Source organism: Heterocephalus glaber, unplaced genomic scaffold, assembly GCF_053883595.1.
Source record: "Heterocephalus glaber isolate CG9 unplaced genomic scaffold, H.glaber_assembly_v1.0 deba00001744, whole genome shotgun sequence".
NCBI lineage: Eukaryota > Metazoa > Chordata > Mammalia > Rodentia > Bathyergidae > Heterocephalus > Heterocephalus glaber.
In genome coordinates, this window is record NW_028258450.1 from 295,990 (window position 1) to 316,101 (window position 20,112).

General features: G+C 52.1%; 1 protein-coding gene across 2 annotated transcripts in view; it reads left to right on the forward strand.

Moving 5' to 3' along the window:
* The first annotated feature begins 492 nt into the window (after nucleotides 1-492).
* Axl (AXL receptor tyrosine kinase) overlaps nucleotides 493-20,112 on the forward strand; it is a 28,717-nt gene continuing 9,097 nt past the window's right edge. The window contains exons 1-14 of one of the 2 annotated variants that reach the window (XM_004872981.4): nucleotides 493-883; nucleotides 1,931-2,156; nucleotides 2,437-2,537; nucleotides 3,096-3,272; nucleotides 7,604-7,684; nucleotides 7,810-7,925; nucleotides 12,120-12,330; nucleotides 12,620-12,759; nucleotides 13,406-13,556; nucleotides 13,775-13,801; nucleotides 15,256-15,388; nucleotides 15,682-15,773; nucleotides 18,361-18,456; nucleotides 18,588-18,665. In XM_004872981.4, the coding sequence (XP_004873038.1) occupies nucleotides 820-883; nucleotides 1,931-2,156; nucleotides 2,437-2,537; nucleotides 3,096-3,272; nucleotides 7,604-7,684; nucleotides 7,810-7,925; nucleotides 12,120-12,330; nucleotides 12,620-12,759; nucleotides 13,406-13,556; nucleotides 13,775-13,801; nucleotides 15,256-15,388; nucleotides 15,682-15,773; nucleotides 18,361-18,456; nucleotides 18,588-18,665 (1,693 nt within the window). In that variant the 5' untranslated portion in view covers nucleotides 493-819. The remainder of the gene's footprint in view (nucleotides 884-1,930; nucleotides 2,157-2,436; nucleotides 2,538-3,095; nucleotides 3,273-7,603; nucleotides 7,685-7,809; nucleotides 7,926-12,119; nucleotides 12,331-12,619; nucleotides 12,760-13,405; nucleotides 13,557-13,774; nucleotides 13,802-15,255; nucleotides 15,389-15,681; nucleotides 15,774-18,360; nucleotides 18,457-18,587; nucleotides 18,666-20,112) is intronic. The other variant, XM_004872982.4, reaches the window with a different exon arrangement.

Here is a 20,112-nt window from a genome sequence, read left to right on the forward strand (position 1 = left end):
GCCTCCCCCAACCCTGACGCCCTCCCGGCAGTGAAGTTCCATCACTGAGGTCAATCCAGGAGGCAGCTCCTGACCCGACCTGTCTGAGGATGTCCGTGGGCTGGCCATGTGCCCCAGCGTGTCTCTGCCCGTCCCAGCCTCTGTCTGTGTTGTCTATGCCATCTGAGTGTGCGTGTGTGTGTGTGTGTGTGTGTGTGTGTCCATGTGTCCTTGTCCAAGGAGCCTTGAGTGTGAGGGGGAGGGAAGGGCCCCACAGGCCTGCCTGGGGCTGGACTGGGGGGTGGAGGCGGAGAGGGGGCAGCACTGGCTGGAGGGGAGTGGAGTTCTGGAGAATGTTTACCAGTCCCAGAGAGCCCAGAGGGACAGCGCCCCCAGTCTGACAGAGAGGCACACAGCCTCGAGCCCAACTGGGGGCGCCGCCACCAGGCAACCCTTCCCCCTTCCCAGCCTCCCTCCAAGGTCCCTTTAAGACAGGGCTGGTCCTCTTCGCCTCCCCTCCCGGCATTACATTAACCCTTCGCTGTCCAGGTGGCCCCCTGGGCGCCAGGCCGGGTGGGCGGAGGCAGAGGGAGCCTGGGCGGGGAAAGTGTTGCCCAAAGTCTAGGAGGGAGAGGAGGCTGGGGAGCCAGGAAGGCAACTTCGGAGGAGCAAGCGGAGCCTGCCAAGGGGCCCTTGCTGTGCCAGGTGGGCAGTGCCAAATCAGAGGAGCCCGGAGCTAGGGGGAGGGCTGGGAACAGCCCGGCCCTGCCCCCTCCCCTGCGACGTGCCCAGCAACTTCGGGAGAAAAGTTTGGCATCGACTACGTGGTGGTGCCTGAGGATGGGCAGGGTTCCACTGGCCTGGTGCTTGGCCCTGTGCTTTTGGGGCTTCATGGTCCCCAAGGGTGAGTGATGGGGGCTCCTTGGGGGCTCCTTCCTGGGGCCAGGGCAGTGGGGAGGGGAGGTGGGGGATGGATGGCAGGTGTTGGGGGGTGGGGAGCTGGGCAGGCTTAGGGAGTTTCCTTGGGACAACAGAGGGACATAGAAAAAGGGAGAGCAGGAGAAACAGACTGAGAGAGGCAGCGGGAGAGAAAGAGAAAGGAACAGAAGGACCAGAAACAGAAACTGAGAGGTCCAGAGACGGAAGAGATGGACACAGGGACAGCGACTTGAGGGCCTGAGGGAGGGCTGGGCACAGGACTTGAGTCTGGGCCCTGAGGAGAGGGACTGGGCCGGGGTAGGTGGGAATCTTCCCCAAAGGAGCCCCACGCCAGGCAGGCGGGATGAGGAGCACTCGGGGGGCTTGGGGTTCCCCCGCCACCGTCAGCCCCCATCTTTCTCTTACCACAGCCTGCTCCACCTCTGACAACGAGGGTCTCTGTCTTTGTCTCTGTCTCTACCTCCAGCTTAACATCTCTGTGGGGCTCCTTTCTCTCTTTCTCCCCCATCTCCTCTCTGTCTTTATCACTGCCTGTTCTCTAAGAGTCCCCCCTTCCAGTCTCCCTCTGGGACTACTCTGCCCCTTGAGTCTCCTCTTAGGGGGTGTTTCTTTTTCTATCTCTTCTTTTATCTCTGTTCCTCTCTTTCACCCCATGTCTAACTTCTGTCTCTCCTTTCCCATCCCTTTTTTTCCCCTCTATCCACGAGCCCAATCTGTTAAATCTCTAGAGACACTAAGGGCAGGCACTGGCCCTGCCAGGCAATCCAGAGCGTGGGAGGCTGCCAGATCCTGGGCCTACTTCCCAACGGACGCATGGATGCTGGACCTCAGTCCCCTGGGAAGACTCCCATCCTCCCCCAGGCCTCCACCCTCTCTGAGGTCACTCTGCAACTATGTGGGCCTAAGAGCCTGGGGGGGTCTGGGCAGCTGGTGGGCAGGCAGAGACAGGATGGAGTTGAGGAGCCAGGGAAATTGAGATTCCCAACCTCACTCCTTCCCATCCTCCCCACAGGAGCACAGGCCGAGGTCGATGACCCCTTTGTGGAGAGCCCAGGGAACGTCACCGGTTCCCGGGGAATCACCACGGTCCTTCGATGTGAGCTCAAGGTTCGGGGGGAGCCCCCCGAGGTGAACTGGCTTCGGGATGGACAGGTCTTAGAGCTGGCGGACAGCACTCAAATCCAGGTGCCCCTGGGTGAAGACTGGCAAGATGACTGGAAAGTGGTCAGCCGACTCAGGTGTCCAGCTTCTTTCCCCGACCAGCCACACCCCAAACCCTGACCCCGCCCCCTCCCTCACACAGCCTCACCTGGGTTGGGTTCCCGTCTTGAACACTTGCTGGCCATGTGGCTTGGAACTTGTGACATGTTTCATTTTTATCTTCTGTAAACTGAGTTAAAAATAGTTCGTATGTCATCCTTTCTATGAGGTTCTTGTCCCCCGCTTTCAGTTCTGCCGACCCCTCCAGGTGTCCAGCTCTGACCCGGAACCTCTCCATTCCTCCTCTTGCTCCATTAGCATCTCCTCCCTGCAGCTTGTGGATGTGGGGTGGTATCAATGTGCCGTGGACCTGAGAGGACAGAACTTTATGTCCCAGCCTGGCTATGTAGGGCTGGAAGGTGAGTCCTGAGGTCACAGGGCACTAGGGATTCAGGGCATCCCCTGGAGACATATAGCCCAGGGATGTCAGAGGTCTCAGGGAGTCTGGAAGCTAGGGGTCCATAATTATGGGGGAGCAGATCAGGGAGGATATGTGCTGGGGGAAAGATATCTTGGGGGTGATTTGATCTGTGGGTCAGGCATGCTGGGGTAGGACATTCTGGGAATCAGAGGCACATAACTTAACCCTCCCTCATCTCCCCCTAGGGACCTCACTTTCTTCATCAGTAAAATGAAATGGCAAGTCACACATTGTGGGAAAGAGACATGAGGGGCCCAGATCTACTGGGAGGGCTGGGCGAGGAGAATCATATACTGGAGTCATGTGCTCTGAGGACAGAGGTCTGAGGAGTCAGACATCTAAAGGAGACTCAGATGTCCTTGGGGACCAGACATCAGCGGGGAGCAGATCAAAGACCTTACAGAGTTGGTCTGGTATCCAAAGCCTCCAGCTTTGGAGGGTCAGAGAGTTGGGAGGTTCAGGGGGACTTCAGCCTCTGTCACCGCTCTTGCCCTAGGCCTCCCTTACTTCCTGGAGGAGCCTGAAGGCCGGACTGTAGCCGCCAACACACCCTTCAACTTGAGCTGCTGGGCCCAGGGACCGCCAGAACCAGTGCGCCTACTCTGGCTCCAGGATGCTGTCCCCCTGGCCCCATCCTTGGGCCACAGCCCCCAGCACAGCCTGCAAGTTCCAGGTGAGTCTGGGATTTGGGCCAGGTGTTTGGAGAAGATCAAGCAGGTGAGATGTCTGGGCTTTCCTGCTGCCTGTGCATGTTTCTCTGCTCTGCCCTCTGTCTGTGTGAGTCTCCACCTCACTCATTTCTCTCCATGTACCTTTCTCCACCTCAGTCTGCCTGTTCTCCATTTCCTTGACTCTCCGTTGCTTTCTCACTGTGTGTACCTCTGTCTTTCTGTCTCTCTGTCTCTGCCTCTCTCGCCTGCCATTTAGCCCAGCCTCTCTCTGAATAGCATTCTTTGTTCCGAACTTTCTCTGAGCTGTTCCGTGGCCCAAGTGTGTGGGACTGGTGCCCCCCTGTCAGCCTTTGACCCAAACAGGGCCCTGGAACCAAACTCTCCTGCCCCCTCCTCCTACCGCCTGCCCTGAAGAGATCTGCTGGCCTCTGTCAAGGGGGCCACAGCCCAAAGAAGAAAGAAGACAGGAGACAGAGAAAGACAATCACAGAGGTTAGGACAAGAGACACAGGAAGGGACAGGTCACAGAAGTGACCCAAGATGGAGAGAGAAGAGACAGGGAGTCTGAGTGGTATAAGCCCTTCCTTCAGGGTGACCTTCCCCTCTGTACCGCTGAGACCCAGCACCTTGCTAAGGGTCACACGGCCTGGACACGAGGCTTTCCCTTGTGGAGGGAGGAGAGACAGAGGCACGCAAATTGGGGCAGCTCAGTCAGAGGAGGCTGCTGAACCCTGAAGAGCCCGGTTTCCCAAGCTCTGATCTGCTGCCCCCCTTTGCTGGGGTGCAGAGGAGTCTCCTGGGGTGGAGGGACATGCCCACATTCCAGGGCCCCTGAGTGTGCAAGGAAGCAGTGATGAACACACCAGCCCCCAGAGGGGTGACTCAGGCCCATGGCTCCAGTAGCCTAGTAGGGACAGGGATGGGGTTTGAGTCAGCCTGGCAGGATCTGGGAGAGGAGCAGGGGGAGAAATAGGGGTGCAGGTGTGAGAGGGTCTGTGTGTGATGTGTAGTGATAGAGGGACACACACATACCACATACACAGGGGTCTTGGTATACATCTTTGTCCACTTGGATCTGTGAGTCCATATATCCATCACCATCAACCTCTGTATGAAAGTGTGCCTTAGCAAGGGTCAGCTTTGTGGAGGTCTGTTTGTGTTTGTGTGTGTAATCACTGAGTACGGTGTCAGGCTGTATCGGTCTCTCTTTGTGTTCGTAGGTGTTGACACTGTGTAAGAGTGGAGCGGGGGCAGGGATTTAGCTCAGTGGTTCCGCCGCCAGTGGCCCTAACAGTAGGTTTTGTGGCTGTTTTGCACACCTCCGTCTACATGGAGGTGACAGTGTCAGCTCACAGGTGTGCACCTCACAGTGTGTGTCCAGGTATGGGCTCCTGTTCCCCATAGAATCAGGATGTGTCCGTGGATGTTGGTATGTTTCTTATCAGCTGTCAAATGTCTGTACCTGTGTGTCCGTGGATGTCTCTGTAGCCTGTGTGTGTATGTCATGGGGTGACAGTGTAGGCATGTGACTGTCACCATGGAAAACTGGGTCCCAGTGTGTATGTGAAAGAGCGACTGAGATTCGCAGCAGGACAGTGACAACATCTTCTGCCTCCATCTGCTCCCCTTGTGTGTGTATCAGCCTTGGCTGCCTCTTGGTGGTCAACACTAGGGTGCCCATGAATCGGCGTGCACCTGCACATTTGTGTCAACCTGTGCATATGTGGCAGTGACTCCCTCCCTGTCCAAAGTAGGCCTGTGTGTCTACACAACTGTGGGTTTGTATCAATCTGCATCTCAGTGGACATGAAGCAGCCTGAGCATGCCCAGCTGTGTTTTGGTGCTGAGGAAGGCCTGGCTGTGTGTTTGTGTTTGTGTGGGAACAAGTCAACACTACCTTTCCTGTGTCGCGGTGTGTATCTCTTTGTCCCCTTCAACTTCAACATCTTTTTGCTCTGTAGTGTGAGTATCCCAACATGCAGCAAGGTTTGTCAGCATCAGTTTCCTGTGTATGTCATGTTGTTGCCAGGTGTTTGCTGCACACATGGTTGTATTTATGCGTGTGTTCCAACACTGACTCATTAGTGGACATGTATGTCTCTGTGTATGTACACCAGTGTAGGCCCCGTGTGTTTACCAGTAAGTCACTGTGCGTTTGTGTCACTGTGTGCTTAGGGCAGCATCAGCCCTATGCGTTGTGGCTTAGTGAGAGGTGTGTTGTCCGAGTGCATATTTGTGCTAATAAGGGGCCCTGTGTGTTTAAATGTGATTCATTGTGTGGGGGGTGTCTTGTGAAGGAATTCTGTCAGTTCTTGGGTCTGTCCCTCTATCTGACTCAGGGCGTGCCCCCTCTCTCCCTCCATCCCTCTTGTTCCCTTGGAAAAGCAAGGGGGGGGGGGGGAGCGGATGGGAGAGGTGGTGCAGAACATCTGGAAAGCACATCTGGGGTCCACAGGCTTCAGTCGTGGGGCAAGAGCCCGCTGCAGGGGAGGAGTCCCTCACACCTTGGTACCTCCTGTGCCCTTCACTCAAGGTCCAGTCCCTGGGGGGCTGGGAGGCTGGGAAAGGGGGTCCCTGGCGCCTCCCCGGCACTGGCCGGCCGGAAGTGCCTCGGGGTGGGGAGGCGCGGGTGACTCACGCGGGGGCAGGAATGCTGCGGTCGGTCGTAACTGGACCACGGTCCAGAACCCCCTCCCGCCCCGCCCCGGGCTGCCCTGCCCGGGGCGCCAGTTCCCGCGCAGTGACCCTGGCGGGGCCCCCACGTGCCAGGTGGCTGGATGCAGCCCAGCTGCCCGCCCAGATCGGCCACCTGCCCAGGCTGCCCGGTCCCGGCCCCGCGCGGGGACTGTAGGACTGCGGGGCGGGCACCTGCCCTCCCCCTTCCGGCCTCAGCCACTCTGCCCTTCTCGCTTCTCCGCTACAGCTGAAGGAGGAAAGGAAATTTTGTGTCTGTGGTTGAAGGCCGCCCTCGCAAACCAGCCAGGTGGTGGGAACGCAGATACCGCAGGCACTGCACAAGCACACCGCGGCTGCGGCTCCACCCAGGCCGCAGGCTCATGGGCTCATAAAGCCAGGCGCGCACACAGCATGCAGGGCCCCGACTGATGACTGGGTCCCCTCACATCCTGTCACAGCCACGTTGTGTGTCCGCGTAAGTTGTGTAGCTGTGAGTGCTGTGTCTCTATGTGTTTACATTTCTGTCTCTTGCATGCACCCTTAGGTGTGCATTCATGGTGGCGGTGACACAGATGTGCGCACACACACTGGTGCATACAAGTACACAAACACAAGAGGCACAAACACATGGACACGAAATCCACTCCTGGACACCCAAAAACAGTTATTCAAGGTATATACATTAACTGGCTTGCTCATGGAATTGTACATGCACACATTTCTACACACAAACACACTCAGAAACGCTCATGAAGACACAGATACACACACACATATTCATTCGCTCATTTAGCAACACAAACTCGGCCCCTGGAGCTGACATTGGTGGAGGAGACCCACATGAACAGGACACCTGGGCCACATGGAAAGCATGCTGCGGCTGCTGAGAAGAGCCCAGGAGAACAGCAAGCAGGACTGGGGACAGATAGGGAGGGGAGGTCCCCATTTTACACAGGGTGGTCAGGAGCCGCGTAGCAGCGGTGTTGTTTAGAATCAAACACAACGGAGGGAGAGAACGAGCTGTGTGGACATCTGTGGGAAGACTTCCAAGCACAGGAAACAGAGGTGCTTAGTTCCCCGGACGGGAACGTGCTGCACGCGTGCGTGTGTGTGTGTTCCAGAAACACCAAGAGGCCAGTGTGGTGGGAACAGACTATGCTAGGAGGAGAGGGTTTGGGAGGAAGAGCAAACCCTTATACCTTGACACACATTCACATCTGTAGGTATGTGTCTATTAGGTGTATGTGCGTCGGCCTGTCTGCATAAGCCAATATAAATGTCTCTGTACATACACATGAGTTTGCATGTTTCTCTGATCTATACATGAACATGTGTGTTTCTGTGTAGCTCTGTGTGTCTCTGGATGTAACAGTGTGTGAGTGCATGCGTGTATGTGTGTGTGTGTTCAGTGTGTTCTGAGTGTGTGCCTTATATGTATGGAGGGAGGGTAGAGCTGAGGCCATGGGCCTGTCCATATAATTGGGGTCAGGGTCTGTTCCTAATGTATTCCCCTCCCCTTTGTGCCCCACACTTCCTCGTTATACCCAGATAGGCTGGCCTGACACTGTCCTGCTGGCCATGATGGAGTGGCCCAGCCTGGCCAAAAGTCTGTCCTTCCTCTGTTTGACACTGGCTCCTCCCTCATATGGCTCCCTAGGCCTGAACAAGACATCTTCTTTCTCCTGTGAAGCCCACAATGCCAAGGGGGTCACCACATCCCGCACGGCCACCATCACAGGTAATGGAAAGTGGTTGGGGAAACTGGGTGTGTGAAGGCCTGGCCAGAGCAGAAGGCAGAGGGCAGGGTGAGGAGTTCTAGGCAAAAGTCCCCCAGGATCACGCACTCCTCTTGTCTGTCCACAGTGCTCCCCCAACAGCCCCGAGACCTCCACCTGGTTTCCAGCCAGCCCACGGAACTGGAGGTGGCTTGGTCCCCTGGCCTGAGTGGCATCTACCCTCTCACTCACTGCACCTTACAGGTGAGATCCTCTGACTTTGATCACCTCAGTCTACCCACAAATGCAATACCTATCCTTGCCCCTCCAGGCCAGTGGTGTGTTGAGAGGTAACAGATCCTAGGTTTGTGCCAGATGTCCTGGATTCAAATCCTGACTCTGCTACCTGCTGATTGTATGAACTTGAGAAGTGACTTAGTCTCTATGGGCCTCAGTTCTCTTATCTATAAAATGCGCACAGTGATAGCAATTAACTGATCAGCTTGTTTGAGAATTAAATGAGTAAATGCACGTAGCAAACTTAGTATCTGGAACAAAGGAGATGTCTATGAGGGTCTGGAGCTGTTTCTGTCCCCACTGGGCATCCACAATTCTGTACTTCTGCATCTCAGCCCTGACCACTCTGGGTTGTCACTGTGTGGGGTGAGTCTGTCCCCCACTGGTCTGTGGCCCATGTGAGGGTGGGGCCAGAGCTGTCTGTCACACTGGCTCCTCGTTAAGGCCTAGCACAGGCCAGACAGTGGGGTTGTTTTCTGACTAAGGCCAGCTAGACCTAACCTCTGCACTGAAGTTGCTCCTGTGGTGGAGCAAGAAAAACACAAAAACAAACAGAAATGAATCACCCAGCCCTGCAAACACAAAGCTCACATCCAAAGCTCTCTGAAATTGGGAAGTTGGAGGTGAGGGTTGGACAGCGTCTGTAATGTGAGGTGACATTGTCAATAATGACCAACTTCTTTGGAGTGTTAACTGTGTGCTGGGCCTTCTGCACATTTCCTCGTGTGTCTGTGAAGGACAGTCTATGGATAGACCCATTTTCCAGATGAAGAAACTAAGACTCCAAGTAATTAAGCAGCTCACCAAAAGTCACAGGCAGGAAGTAGCGGAGGTAAGATCTGAGCCCTGTCTCACCAGTCCCAGCAGTGCTCTTGACCTCATAGAGGCCATTTGGAACCAGTGCTTCAGCAGCAATTGCTTTTCTTCCTTTTGTTTCATTTTGGGTTTTTATTTTGTTTTGTTTTTTTGGTACCGGGGATCGAATTCGGGACCTTACAAGACAGGCGGTAGAACCACTGAGCTAAATCCCCGGCCCTCATTTTGTTTTGTTTTAATGTGGTGCTGGGGATGCAGTCCAGGGCTTCACACATGTAGGCAATCAGCATATCACTAAGCGACACTCTGGGCCACAGAAACTGCTTCTCACACTTACCCTGGGCATATCTGCTTGTCACTTTCACCCTAGAATACAACAGCTGTTCTTCTTGCCCTTTTCCAAGTAAGGAACTGAGACCCAGAGGAGGAAAAGGACCTGTTCCATCCCCCGTGGCTGGAAGGGTAAAGCTGAGATTCAATCCCCGAGGCTAGCCTGATTTGGGAGACCTCAAATGGCAGGTCAGGCGTCAGCTGCACCCCCACCCACACCCATCAAAGGCCCCCCAGGAAAGCAGAAGTGTGTCCCCTTCCCTCTCCAGATCTCACTTCCTGCTGTGAGGGGGCTGGGGCTGAAGGGCTCCAGCAGGAGGACCATGGCCGTCCCAGGAAAAAGAGAAGTGGGAGTGGGCATGAGCCCACTGTCTGCACCCATCTCCCCTTTGTCCTGGCAGAGAGGTTCCTCTTCCCATCTGTCACTGTGGGTCAGAGAGCAGGCATGCAGAAAGCCTCACCCCTTCCACTACCCACCATCCGCCCACCTTCTCCCTGGGTCATGTGATGGTGTCCTCCTCCCCCTTGGGGGCTGTGTGACTTTGGGCGAGCTATGTAGCCTCTGGGCCTCAGCTTCTTTTTCTTCTGTAAAATGGGCATGAGAAAGGAAATCGAGCCCATGGGATATTATGAAAAGTCAGTGAGTTCATCCAAGAACGTGCTTGACAGGGAGCTTGACACACACTTGGCACTCAAGAAATGTTAGTAATGCCTGGGGTGGTGGCGCACACCCGTGATCCCAGCACTCAGGAGACTGAGGCAGGATGATGGCCACAAGTTCAAGGCCAGCCTGGGCTACATAGTGAGCTCAAGGCCAGCCTGAACTACATAGTGAGACTCTGTGTCAAGACAAAAAAAAATATTAGCTATTAAGAGTATGATATGCCAACCTGTTTACATGCATTGTGTCTTTAGGCTTTGCACCTTGACAGGTAGGACTCTGAGGCCTCTTTTCTAGTGACAGAAACTGAGACTCAGAGATGTTAAGAATCAATCTCTCGGGCCAGGGATTTAGCTCAGTGGTTCTGGCGCCTGCCTCACAAGCGCAAGGTCCCGAGTTCGATCCCCAGTCCCCCAAAAAAATAAAAATAAAAAACAAAAAAATAAAAAAAAGAATCTCCCTCTCTCTCTCTCTCTCTCTCTCTCTCTCTCTCTCTCTCTCTCTCTCTTTTTTTCTCAGCACTAGTAGGGATCAAACAACCCAAGGGTACTCTATCACTGAGCTACCTCCCCAGCCCTTGTCTTAGTGAGACAAGTCTCACTAAGTTTCCCTGGCAGGACTCAAACTTTGTATCCTCCTGCCTCAGCCTCTGTCTGTAAGTGCTGGGATTACAGGCATGGCTGGGTAAGAAACAGCTTTTGTCGTGCAGCCAATACTGTGCAAGCCAACATACCATGTAGCAGTGTGGTTGGGATCTCCAAGGTAAAGGCGAGGTCCTGGCAGCAGTGCTCCTGAGATGTGTGGCTGTGAGTTTTACAGTTGTAGCTTTGTGGTTCCACATAGTAGAGCTACGGTCCCCTCCATCCTGATTGTCACGTCTTGGGGAGTAGCTGGGTGTGCAAGAGGGGGTGTCTCTGTGCAGGGTGTGCATTCCAAGCAGCCGTGCACACACAGACAATGACAAAGACACACACTGCATATGCACAGGCACCCTTCTAAACAAGCCCTGTAGAGTAGGGAGCCACTATCATCATTCCATTTGGGGGGGTGGGGACAGGGTTTTGCTATGCAGTCAGGCTGGTCTTGAACTCATGGTGATCCTCCTGCCTCAGCCTCCCTCAGTGCTGGGATTACAGGTGTGCCCCACCACACCTGACCATTCCATTTTAAAGGTGAGGAACCTGAGGCACATCCCTGAGGAGTGGGAGAGCCAGCACCCATGTTCTTCAGTACTAACCTCCCCTGCCTTTTTGGACAGATAAGAGGCATTGGTGCTATTGTTGATGTTCTCACTGTAAGTAGAGCAGAGGATTTGGAGACAGGAAGTCATGTTCCCCCTTCATCGGTGACAAACTGATGACTTTGGAGTCCATGTGTCCAGGCCTCAGTGTAATGGACATAAGCACAGCACTTACTGCGCACAACAGCATTGATGTGAGAATCAAACAAACTCAGTCTGAGGGGCAGCTCAGTGGTAGAGCGTGTGCTTTGCATGCTCAAGGCCCTGGGTGTGATGCCCATCACCCCCCCACCCCACCCCCCAAAATAATTCAGATTTGTGAAGGGCTCAGAATGATGTCAGTAAAGGCATACTTTGGGCCGGGGATTTAGCTGCTCCACACCTGCCTTGCAAGCGCAAGGTCCTGAGTTCAATCCCCATTAGGGGAGAGGCACACAGTTTTTTGAGGGTTTGTTTGTTTGTTTGTAGTACTGGAAATTAAACCCAGGGCCTTCACACTGAGCTACACCCCAAGCCCTTTTTTATTTTTTATTTTGAGACAGGGTCTTGCTAAGTTGCTAAAGTGCCCAAACTTGCAATCCTCCTGCCTGTCTTCCAGAGTCCTGGGATTACAGATGCGTACCACCACACCTGGCTCCCAGCCCATACATTTAATCCTTAAACAACCCTTTAAGGCATTTGAGTGTCTTATCCTCCATTTTCCACATGGGGAAACTGAGGCTCAAAGAGAGAAAAAAGTGTGTGGGCATGGTGGTGCACACTTGTAATCCCAGCAGGAGGATTGCCAATTCCAGCCCAGCCTGAACAATTTAGCAATTTAACCAGACCCTGTCAAAATAAGTTGTTTTTTTTTTAAAGGCTGGGGTTGTAGCTCAGTGTGAAAGTCCTGAATTCAGTCCCCATGGCTGGCTAGAGGTGGCTTTTGACTGTGCATGTCACACAGCTGTATGATTTCCTTGCTTTATAAATCCAGGCATCCATGTTGTCCTAACCTGCAGCTGCAGCACACATACACGTGCACATGCACACAGCTAGGACACCACCACCGAGGGTCATGTGGCTACTGTGGATGACCTTGGGGTCATCCTGTCCTCACGCCCTTTCCTCTCCTCAGGCTGTGCTGTCGGACGATGGGGTGGGCAGCTGGCTGGGAGAGCCAGAACCCCCAGAGGAGCCCCTCACCCTGCAAGCATCCGTGCCCCCTCACCAGCTTCGGCTGGGCAGCCTGCATCCTCACACCCCTTATCACATCCGGGTGTCGTGTGCCAGCAGTCAGGGCCCTTCGCCTTGGACACACTGGCTTCCCGTGGAGACACCAGAGGGAGGTAAGGGGGCTGGGAGGGGTTGTCACCACCGCCCTGCTGGAGCTCACTTGCATCAGTGCCCCCAGCATCCTCTCACCCCTTTATTCCATGTGGCCTCGCCTCCCTTCAGTCTTCTCCCCAACACCCACACACCCCCGCTGCCCCGGCATCCCTCCCAGATCTCTCCGCTGAGCTTCTGCTCACAGAGGCCTGCAGGAGTGTGCCTTCTACCCTGCCCCCACTTCCTGGGAACAGGGGCAGGGTCAGGAAGAGGTGGGGGTGCCAGCTTCCCCTCTTCCCTGTCCTCTAGTGCCCCTGGGCCCCCCTGAGAACATTAGCGCCATGCGGAACGGGAGCCAGGTCCTCGTGCGTTGGCAGGAGCCAAGGGCACCCCTGCAGGGCACCCTGTTAGGGTACCGGCTGGCTTATCGAGGCCAAGACACCCCTGAGGTGGGTGCTGCTGGCTGGGTTGGGGTGGAATGGTTGGGAGAGGAGGGAGATGGGGAGAGGAAAATGGCAAAGCAGACATGGACAGTTGTGCAGGTTGGGTACCATACAGTTGCACCAATGCTTAGTGAAGCATATTCTGGGGAGCTTAAGGAATCCAAAGGAAGGTTGGGAATGGCTGTTTATGACCCATTGCAAAAGCATTTCTGTGGAATTACATACGCTAAACATTTTACAGTAGACAGCTGTATATCATCTTGAGGAAGGGGTGCTTTTTCCTGATTTCCACAAAGGTAGTAGCTGGGCTGGTAGAGAGACAGGATGGGAGGTGAGAGGGGGTAGAGAGGTGAAGATAAAAAGATAATTCAGTTCCTAGTGTTGGCTGCATAGTCTTGTGTGCCAAGTGCTGCACTAAGGGATTGAGGACATGGTGGGGAATGGGTCTTGTACAGTCCCTGCCTGGTGCAGCAGGTTCTGGTGCCCATGGGGATGGAGAAATGGAGATGAAGAACAGAGAGGAAGGGGCAGGGGGTGACGGGTGGAAGAAGAGGCAAAGGTTCTGAGAAAGAGATGAGGAGCTGAGGTCAAGGGTGCAGACTTAAAATTTAGGGGTCTGAGGTTCTCCCTGATTCCGCTTCTGACCTCCTAGGTGCTAATGGACGTAAGGCTAATGCGAGAAGTGACCCTGGAACTGCGGAGGGACGGCCCCGTGCCTAACTTGACTGTGTCCGTGGCAGCCTACACTGCTGCCGGCGATGGTCCCTGGAGCCGCCCTGTGTCCCTGGAGCCCTGGCGCCCAGGTAACTGCAAAGCCTGCTCAGCCCCCTTCAGCCCACCCACAAGGACCTCAGCTCCTGATGTCCCTGACTTGTTCCCTGTACCTTTCAGTGTCCCTCCTCCCTGACCTCAGCTCTGTTCCTACCTGTGCCTTAGCAGGAGCCTCCCTGCCTCCCTCACTTATGCCACACCAGTCTTCCCCTCTCTGAGCACGTCTCCCCTCTGTCCTTTCTCCTCACAGGGCAAGGACAGCCAGTCCACCAGCTGGGTAAGGGCTTTGGCACCCCCTTTTCCCTCCCTTCCCTCAACACCCACTTTTGTGCTTTTCAAACTCATCACTGTAATGCTCTACTTCTTGGGTTTGTGTGGTCCTTGATGGAAGTGCCTAGAATGGTCCAGTCCCAGTACATTGTAGGCACTCAGTGAATGGTCGGTCGGTGGGTGGGTGGGTGGATGGATGGATGGATGGATGGGTGGATGTGGTGTCCTCTTCACATCCATCCTTCTCAAATACTTCTCCAACAATTCTCAGACATTCTTCCTATACTCATTGCACCTTCCTAGCACTATTTCTGTCCTCCCTTTGTAACTCCACCCACTATCCTTAGATACCTCTCACATGCCTTCCTGTATTTCTTCACATACTTTCCCAACACACATCCACTCACATTCCAAGCATGTCCTGTTATAATCCTTCACTCCTCACACAGGCCTCCTACACCCATTGCACACACACACTGCTCTTGTGCAAACTCTATACACCTTGTACACACTCACCACACAGTCCACATTGAAAAACATACCCTGTACCTCACAACTCCCCTTGCACACTCATCCCATATTCCTTAGATATCACCCCTTCACCCTCACCAACACTAACCCATCTTGCTCTCTGCACACACAAATGAACTGTTTGTACAATCATCATATGGCCTTCTATGCTCCGTTCCACTCCTGCCCTCCTTGCACACCATTCCCACACTCCTCACCTGCCCTTCTCACATTGGTTACATGTTCACTGCACACTCCTTGCCCACTGAAGTTATCTCCTTAAAACTCATTGCTGGCTCCTTGTATGTAGAACTCCTCATTCCTCACATGCCTCACCCTCCTCACCACCCACCCCATCCCACGCTGCACACTCACCATGGCCCTTTGCACATTTATCTCACTTGTATTTTCACCTTATGAAAACCTTTCTGTGCTTGTTCGACGCTCCCCCAAGATATTCCTTAGTCCTTCGTCCACCAGACTCACTCTCCTTGCACATTCATTGCACAGGCCTCACATCCTATGCTGCAGGGATTCTTTTCTCCACTTACCTGTTTTTCCATACCTAGGTCCACCCTCCTTGCACAATCATCACACACACACACACACACACACACCCATGCTACTTCGGATTTACTCACCCTCATCCCATGTTCTTCCCTCCTTCCTTGCACAATCGTAACCCACTCCCGACACATCTGACTCCCCATTCCACTCTCTGCACACTCATAATGCACTCCTCAAATATCTGTCCTACAAGTTTCCCACTCTTTCGGCTTTAACACATATCACCTCCATTTCATGTCCTGCCCTTCCTTGGATGGGTGAAATGCCCATCACACACCTTACCCAGTACACCTACATCTTTTGCCTCCCTCACACATCACTCCCTGGGTCTCAGGGAACTGGATCCAATATCCCAGCCATGACCTGTCCCCCATACCCCGACAGTGAGTGAACCCCCCGCTCCTGCCTTCTCATGGCCCTGGTGGTATGTACTGCTGGGAGCAGTTGTGGCCGCTGCCTGTGTCCTCATCTTGGCCCTATTTCTTGTCCACCGGAGGAAGAAAGAGACTCGCTATGGGTGAGTTAGAACAACATGGAGTGGCATCTGTGGACTGGGAGGGAGAGGCAGGAGGCAGGGAGACCAGTGAGGAGGCTGCCTCAGGAGGAAAGGTGGCCATGAATCACGAAAAGGGCAGTGAGGCCAGGCAAATGAATGAAAGGCAGAAAGCAGAAATCCTAGGCACGTTCAGCAAATGTTGGAGGAGAGGACCAGCAGGGCTTGGGTCTAGGATGGCACCTATGTTCACAACTGGTGGGAAGAGGTGTTCCACATGGTTCTGCCCTGCCCTCATCTTCTCCCCATTCCACCAGGGAGGTGTTTGAACCAACAGTAGAAAGAGGTGAACTGGTGGTCAGGTACCACATCCGCAAGTCCTACAGTCGTCGGACCACTGAAGCCACTTGTAAGTGAGCCCTGTGTCTCCCTGCACTGGTCTGGGGCCAAAAGAGAAAGAAAATTAGGCCTGCTAGGCTTCTGTAGACACAAGAGACAAAAGTTTCTGAAAGCCTCGGGACACTAGAATTGATGAACCACTGGCCCCAGAAACAACAAAATCATGAAACAACATAGAGCTTTAGTGTAATAGAATCTTAGCCACAGCAAGTCTTAGAAACACTGAACTTCAGAGCCATAAGATCTTTTAACAAAACGATGATGATGATGGTGAGGACGGTGATGAAGATGATGTTGAGATAAAATGATGATGCTGGTGGTGGTGATATGGGACCTAAAACTAGATAATAGGTGGGCATGGTGGGACACGCCTGTAATCTCAGCACTTGGGAGGCTGAGGCAGGAAGATCACCACAAGTTTGAGGCCATCCTGGGCTGTACAATGAGTTCAAGGCCAGCCTAAACTGCATGCCGAGACCCTGTCTCAAAAAAACAAAACAAAACAAAAAAGAGTAGATGATGATAGTATGTTAGCCAACCCCAGCTCTTCCTATGTGATAGTGTTCTGGAAATCGCGGAAAGAAATACACGGAGACACAGAATTCAGGTAAAATAATAAAAGTTTGCTTGCAAGCAGGTGGGACCACCAGAAACTGGTCTGGTCAGTGTCCGCCTGCTTGAAAGTAAACTTTATTATTTTACCCAAATTTTGTGTCTCCGTGTATTTCTTTCCACAATTTCTGGAACAATAGGCAGTATTCTAAACACTCTACACAGTATCATCTCATCTGAGCCTCACAACCACCCAAGGACATGGTTTTGTTTTTGTTTTTTTACTATTGTTGTTTGTATTTTTATGAGTCCTTGTCATTACCTTCACTTGAAAGATGAGGGCACTGTGAACTGTGGCATAGATTAGTTATGTAACTTGCCACTCAGGTCTGTAGGTTGAATAGCTGGGATTTGAACCTGACGTCTATAAAGTAACAGAATATTAGAGAGAGAATCAATCTGGGCCTGAAAAATTATATGCTCAGTATAATAGACTCGTAATTTTGAAAATCCAATCTTAGAGTGATAGACTGAGCATTGTAGAGTCATGGAGGGTCCCAGACAAGGAGGGACCTCAGGGGCCACCCAGTCACATTTCCTCATTTCTCTAATTAGGAAAACTAAAATCCAGAAAGAAAAGGGACAGAGCTAGGTCTTGATCTGGCACACAGCAAGAAGGCTGCCAGGGTCTCAGGAGGGTTTTGGACAGGCCTGGGAAAGACATTTAGTTCAGAGGAGAGGGAAGAAACAGCAAGAAAGTTGCAGTGATTTCATGAAATAATATACAGTAACAGTTTCCAAAGTGTGAGACTGGTCCCCTGGGGTCCCTAAGACCTTAACAGGGGGCCTGTGGGGTTAAAACTATTTTTGTAATAATACCAAGACCTTATTTGCCCCTTTGCACTCTCCTTCTCTCATGAGCTTCCAAGAGTGTTTTCCTGAGGCTCCCTGACCTTTGATGATATCATGAATTACTGATGGATAGAACATGTGCTTGTGTATTCTGGTGTTTTAAAAATCTGTCCGTTTTGATTTGAAATACAGAATGAATCCAGATCTGTCTATATCTACCTAAAACCCACATTTTAAAAACTCTTTGTAGTCTTGAATAATTCCTACAATGTAAAGGGGTCAACAAGTTTGAAAACTGTCACTACGCACTATTGAAAATGAATACATTTTGGGCTGGGGATTTAGCTCAGTGGTTCTGCCGCCTGCCTCACAGGCTCAAGGACCTGAGTTCAATCCCCAGTACCAAAAAAAAAAAAAATGAATACATTTTGATTATACATCATATATCACAACTATATGGCAACTATCTCATAGACACACTGCTGAGTAGGAAAAACCAGGCACAAGAGAAAACATGCTCTATGGTTCTATTTCTATAATGTTCAAAACAGAAAACTAACCTATTGGAAGATAGGTCAAGACAGTGGCTATTCCTCTTAGGTCATGTGCTGCTATTGACCTGGATGCTAGTTTTACAATGGATTTGTGGAAATCCCCTGAGCTGCTCACCATTTGTGCAGGTTACACTTCAATAAGAAATAATTTTAAAAATAATTTTTAATATGAGTGTAATATTTTCATGTCTTATAAATTTTGGTTGAATATAATGTCTGCTATGCTGCCCTTTATATGAGGATTTGTTTATTTATTTCATAATTGACCCATAATGATTACACATATTTATGGAATACAGGGGAACAATTAGATACATGTATACAATGTATAATGATCAAATCAAGGTACTTAGCATTTCCACCTCCTTAAACATTTCACTGGTACAGCAAGGCACTGACCAGTCAGAGTGCACACAGGTGCAAGACTGTGGCCAGGCTTTAACCCTGTAGTTATTACTGTGGGGGAAGATTGGGGCTCCAGAGGAGGAGCTAAGGTTGGGGTGCTAGGATGTTCAGGGAAGTAGCTAATTTTGGACCAATGCAGAAGTAGTTCAGTGTTTCAACAATGGATATATCACTGTTGCTGAGTGTCACCTGAATGTCAACCCTGAGCCATGGTTCTGTTCACACCCCCTGCAGTGAACAGCCTGGGCATCAGTGAAGAGCTGAAGGAAAAGCTGCGGGACGTGATGGTGGACCGGCACAAGGTGGCCCTGGGGAAGACACTGGGAGAAGGTGAGTTCTCCAGCAAACACACATATCCTCCTGAACTCTGAGGTCCTTCACTTCCCCACCCCCATCCAACTATGGAATTACAGTTGGGATGCCCATCCCCCAAGTCAGAGTCTCCCTTCTGCCCTCTACAGGAGAGTTTGGAGCTGTGATGGAGGGCCAGCTGAACCAGGACGACTCCATCCTCAAGGTGGCTGTGAAGACAATGAAGAGTGAGTCTATGCATGTGCATACACATGTAGGACCCCCGGCCCCTTCCCTGTGCCCCAGAAAGGCAGGTGAGCAGAAAAGTTAGTGGCAAATTGGCCATAGTATAGAATGCCAGTGTTTCCAGCTGGTAAATAGAGCCCAGGTACTTCAATGGAAGGAATTGAATATGGGGGCATTAGTGCCATGGTGGAGAAAAGACTGAAGGAACAACCAGAACAGTGTGAACTTGTAAGTTAGCAGCAGTAGGAAGTCCTTGCCACCCCTAGGCCTGCAGGAAAGAGGAAGGAATTAGAGTTCCCATGGCCGGGGACACTTGGCGGAAGTTAGGAACAGAGAGTTAGAGGCTCCTTGTGGGAGTTAGAAACACAGGGGATATTCAGCCACACCAAGACAATTGCAGAAGCAGAAAAGGGGTGAAATACACTGGTTTCTCCTCTCCTCCCTTCCACCTGCCAGCCTCTCATATTGCCTACCACTGGCAAACTCCAAAAGGAAACCATTAGGGAAGGGAGGCTGGGAAATGTAGTTTTCAAGAGCCAACCCCTTGAAATACATAACAGAGCAGGGGTAGGTCCAAAATGAGGCACATCTGGCCTCATTTACTGGTTATGGGAGCTCAAGCAAGTGACTCTCCCTCCGAGCCTCATCTGGAAAAAGTGCTCCTAACGTCCCTACCTCCTAGGGCTCTTGTGAGGCAAAGCACTTAATGCCAGAGATGAAGCTAATGTGAACTACTGCTACACTATGTGTATCATCACAGAGGGTGGGAGCCAGTCCAGAGTCACACAGCACAGAAAGGGCCAAGTCCTTTCTATATGGGAAGTTGAAGTATAAGAGGTTCAGGCTGGGGCTGGAGGTGAGAGACGAGATGCTTTCTGAATTACATGGCTGGGCTTAGCCAGGCTGTGGTGGTGCAGGCCTTTAATCCCAGCATTCTGGGAGGCTGAGGCAGGAGGATGGCAAGTTCAAGACCAACATGAGCAACTTAGCTACTGGGGAAGACCCTGCCCAAAATAAAGAAAATAAAAATAACTCTGGGCTGTGGAGTCATCATTCAGTACCTCTTGTGTTCCAGGTTATGTTCTTGGCCCAGGTTTTAAGCCCAGTCATACGACCCCAAGCAGGTCACTTTGACTCTATGAATCAGTGTCCTGAACTGTCAAATGGGATCATAATTATCATCTGGGTACCAAGAGTTATTGCAAAAGTGCTGGGAAGCAGCCAACATGAGAGTGAGCACATGGCCCCCAGAGTCAGATGGCCTGGTTTCAGCTCTGCCTATTCATCTGCGAGCATGTGTGCCCTTAAGTAGTTTCGTTGACTCTTCTGTGCCTTGGTTTCCTCAATTTTTTTTTTTATTTGTACTGGGGATCAAACTCGGGACCTTGTGTTTGCAAGGCAGGCAGCAGAACCACTGAGCTAAATCCCCCACAATTTCCTCATTTTTAA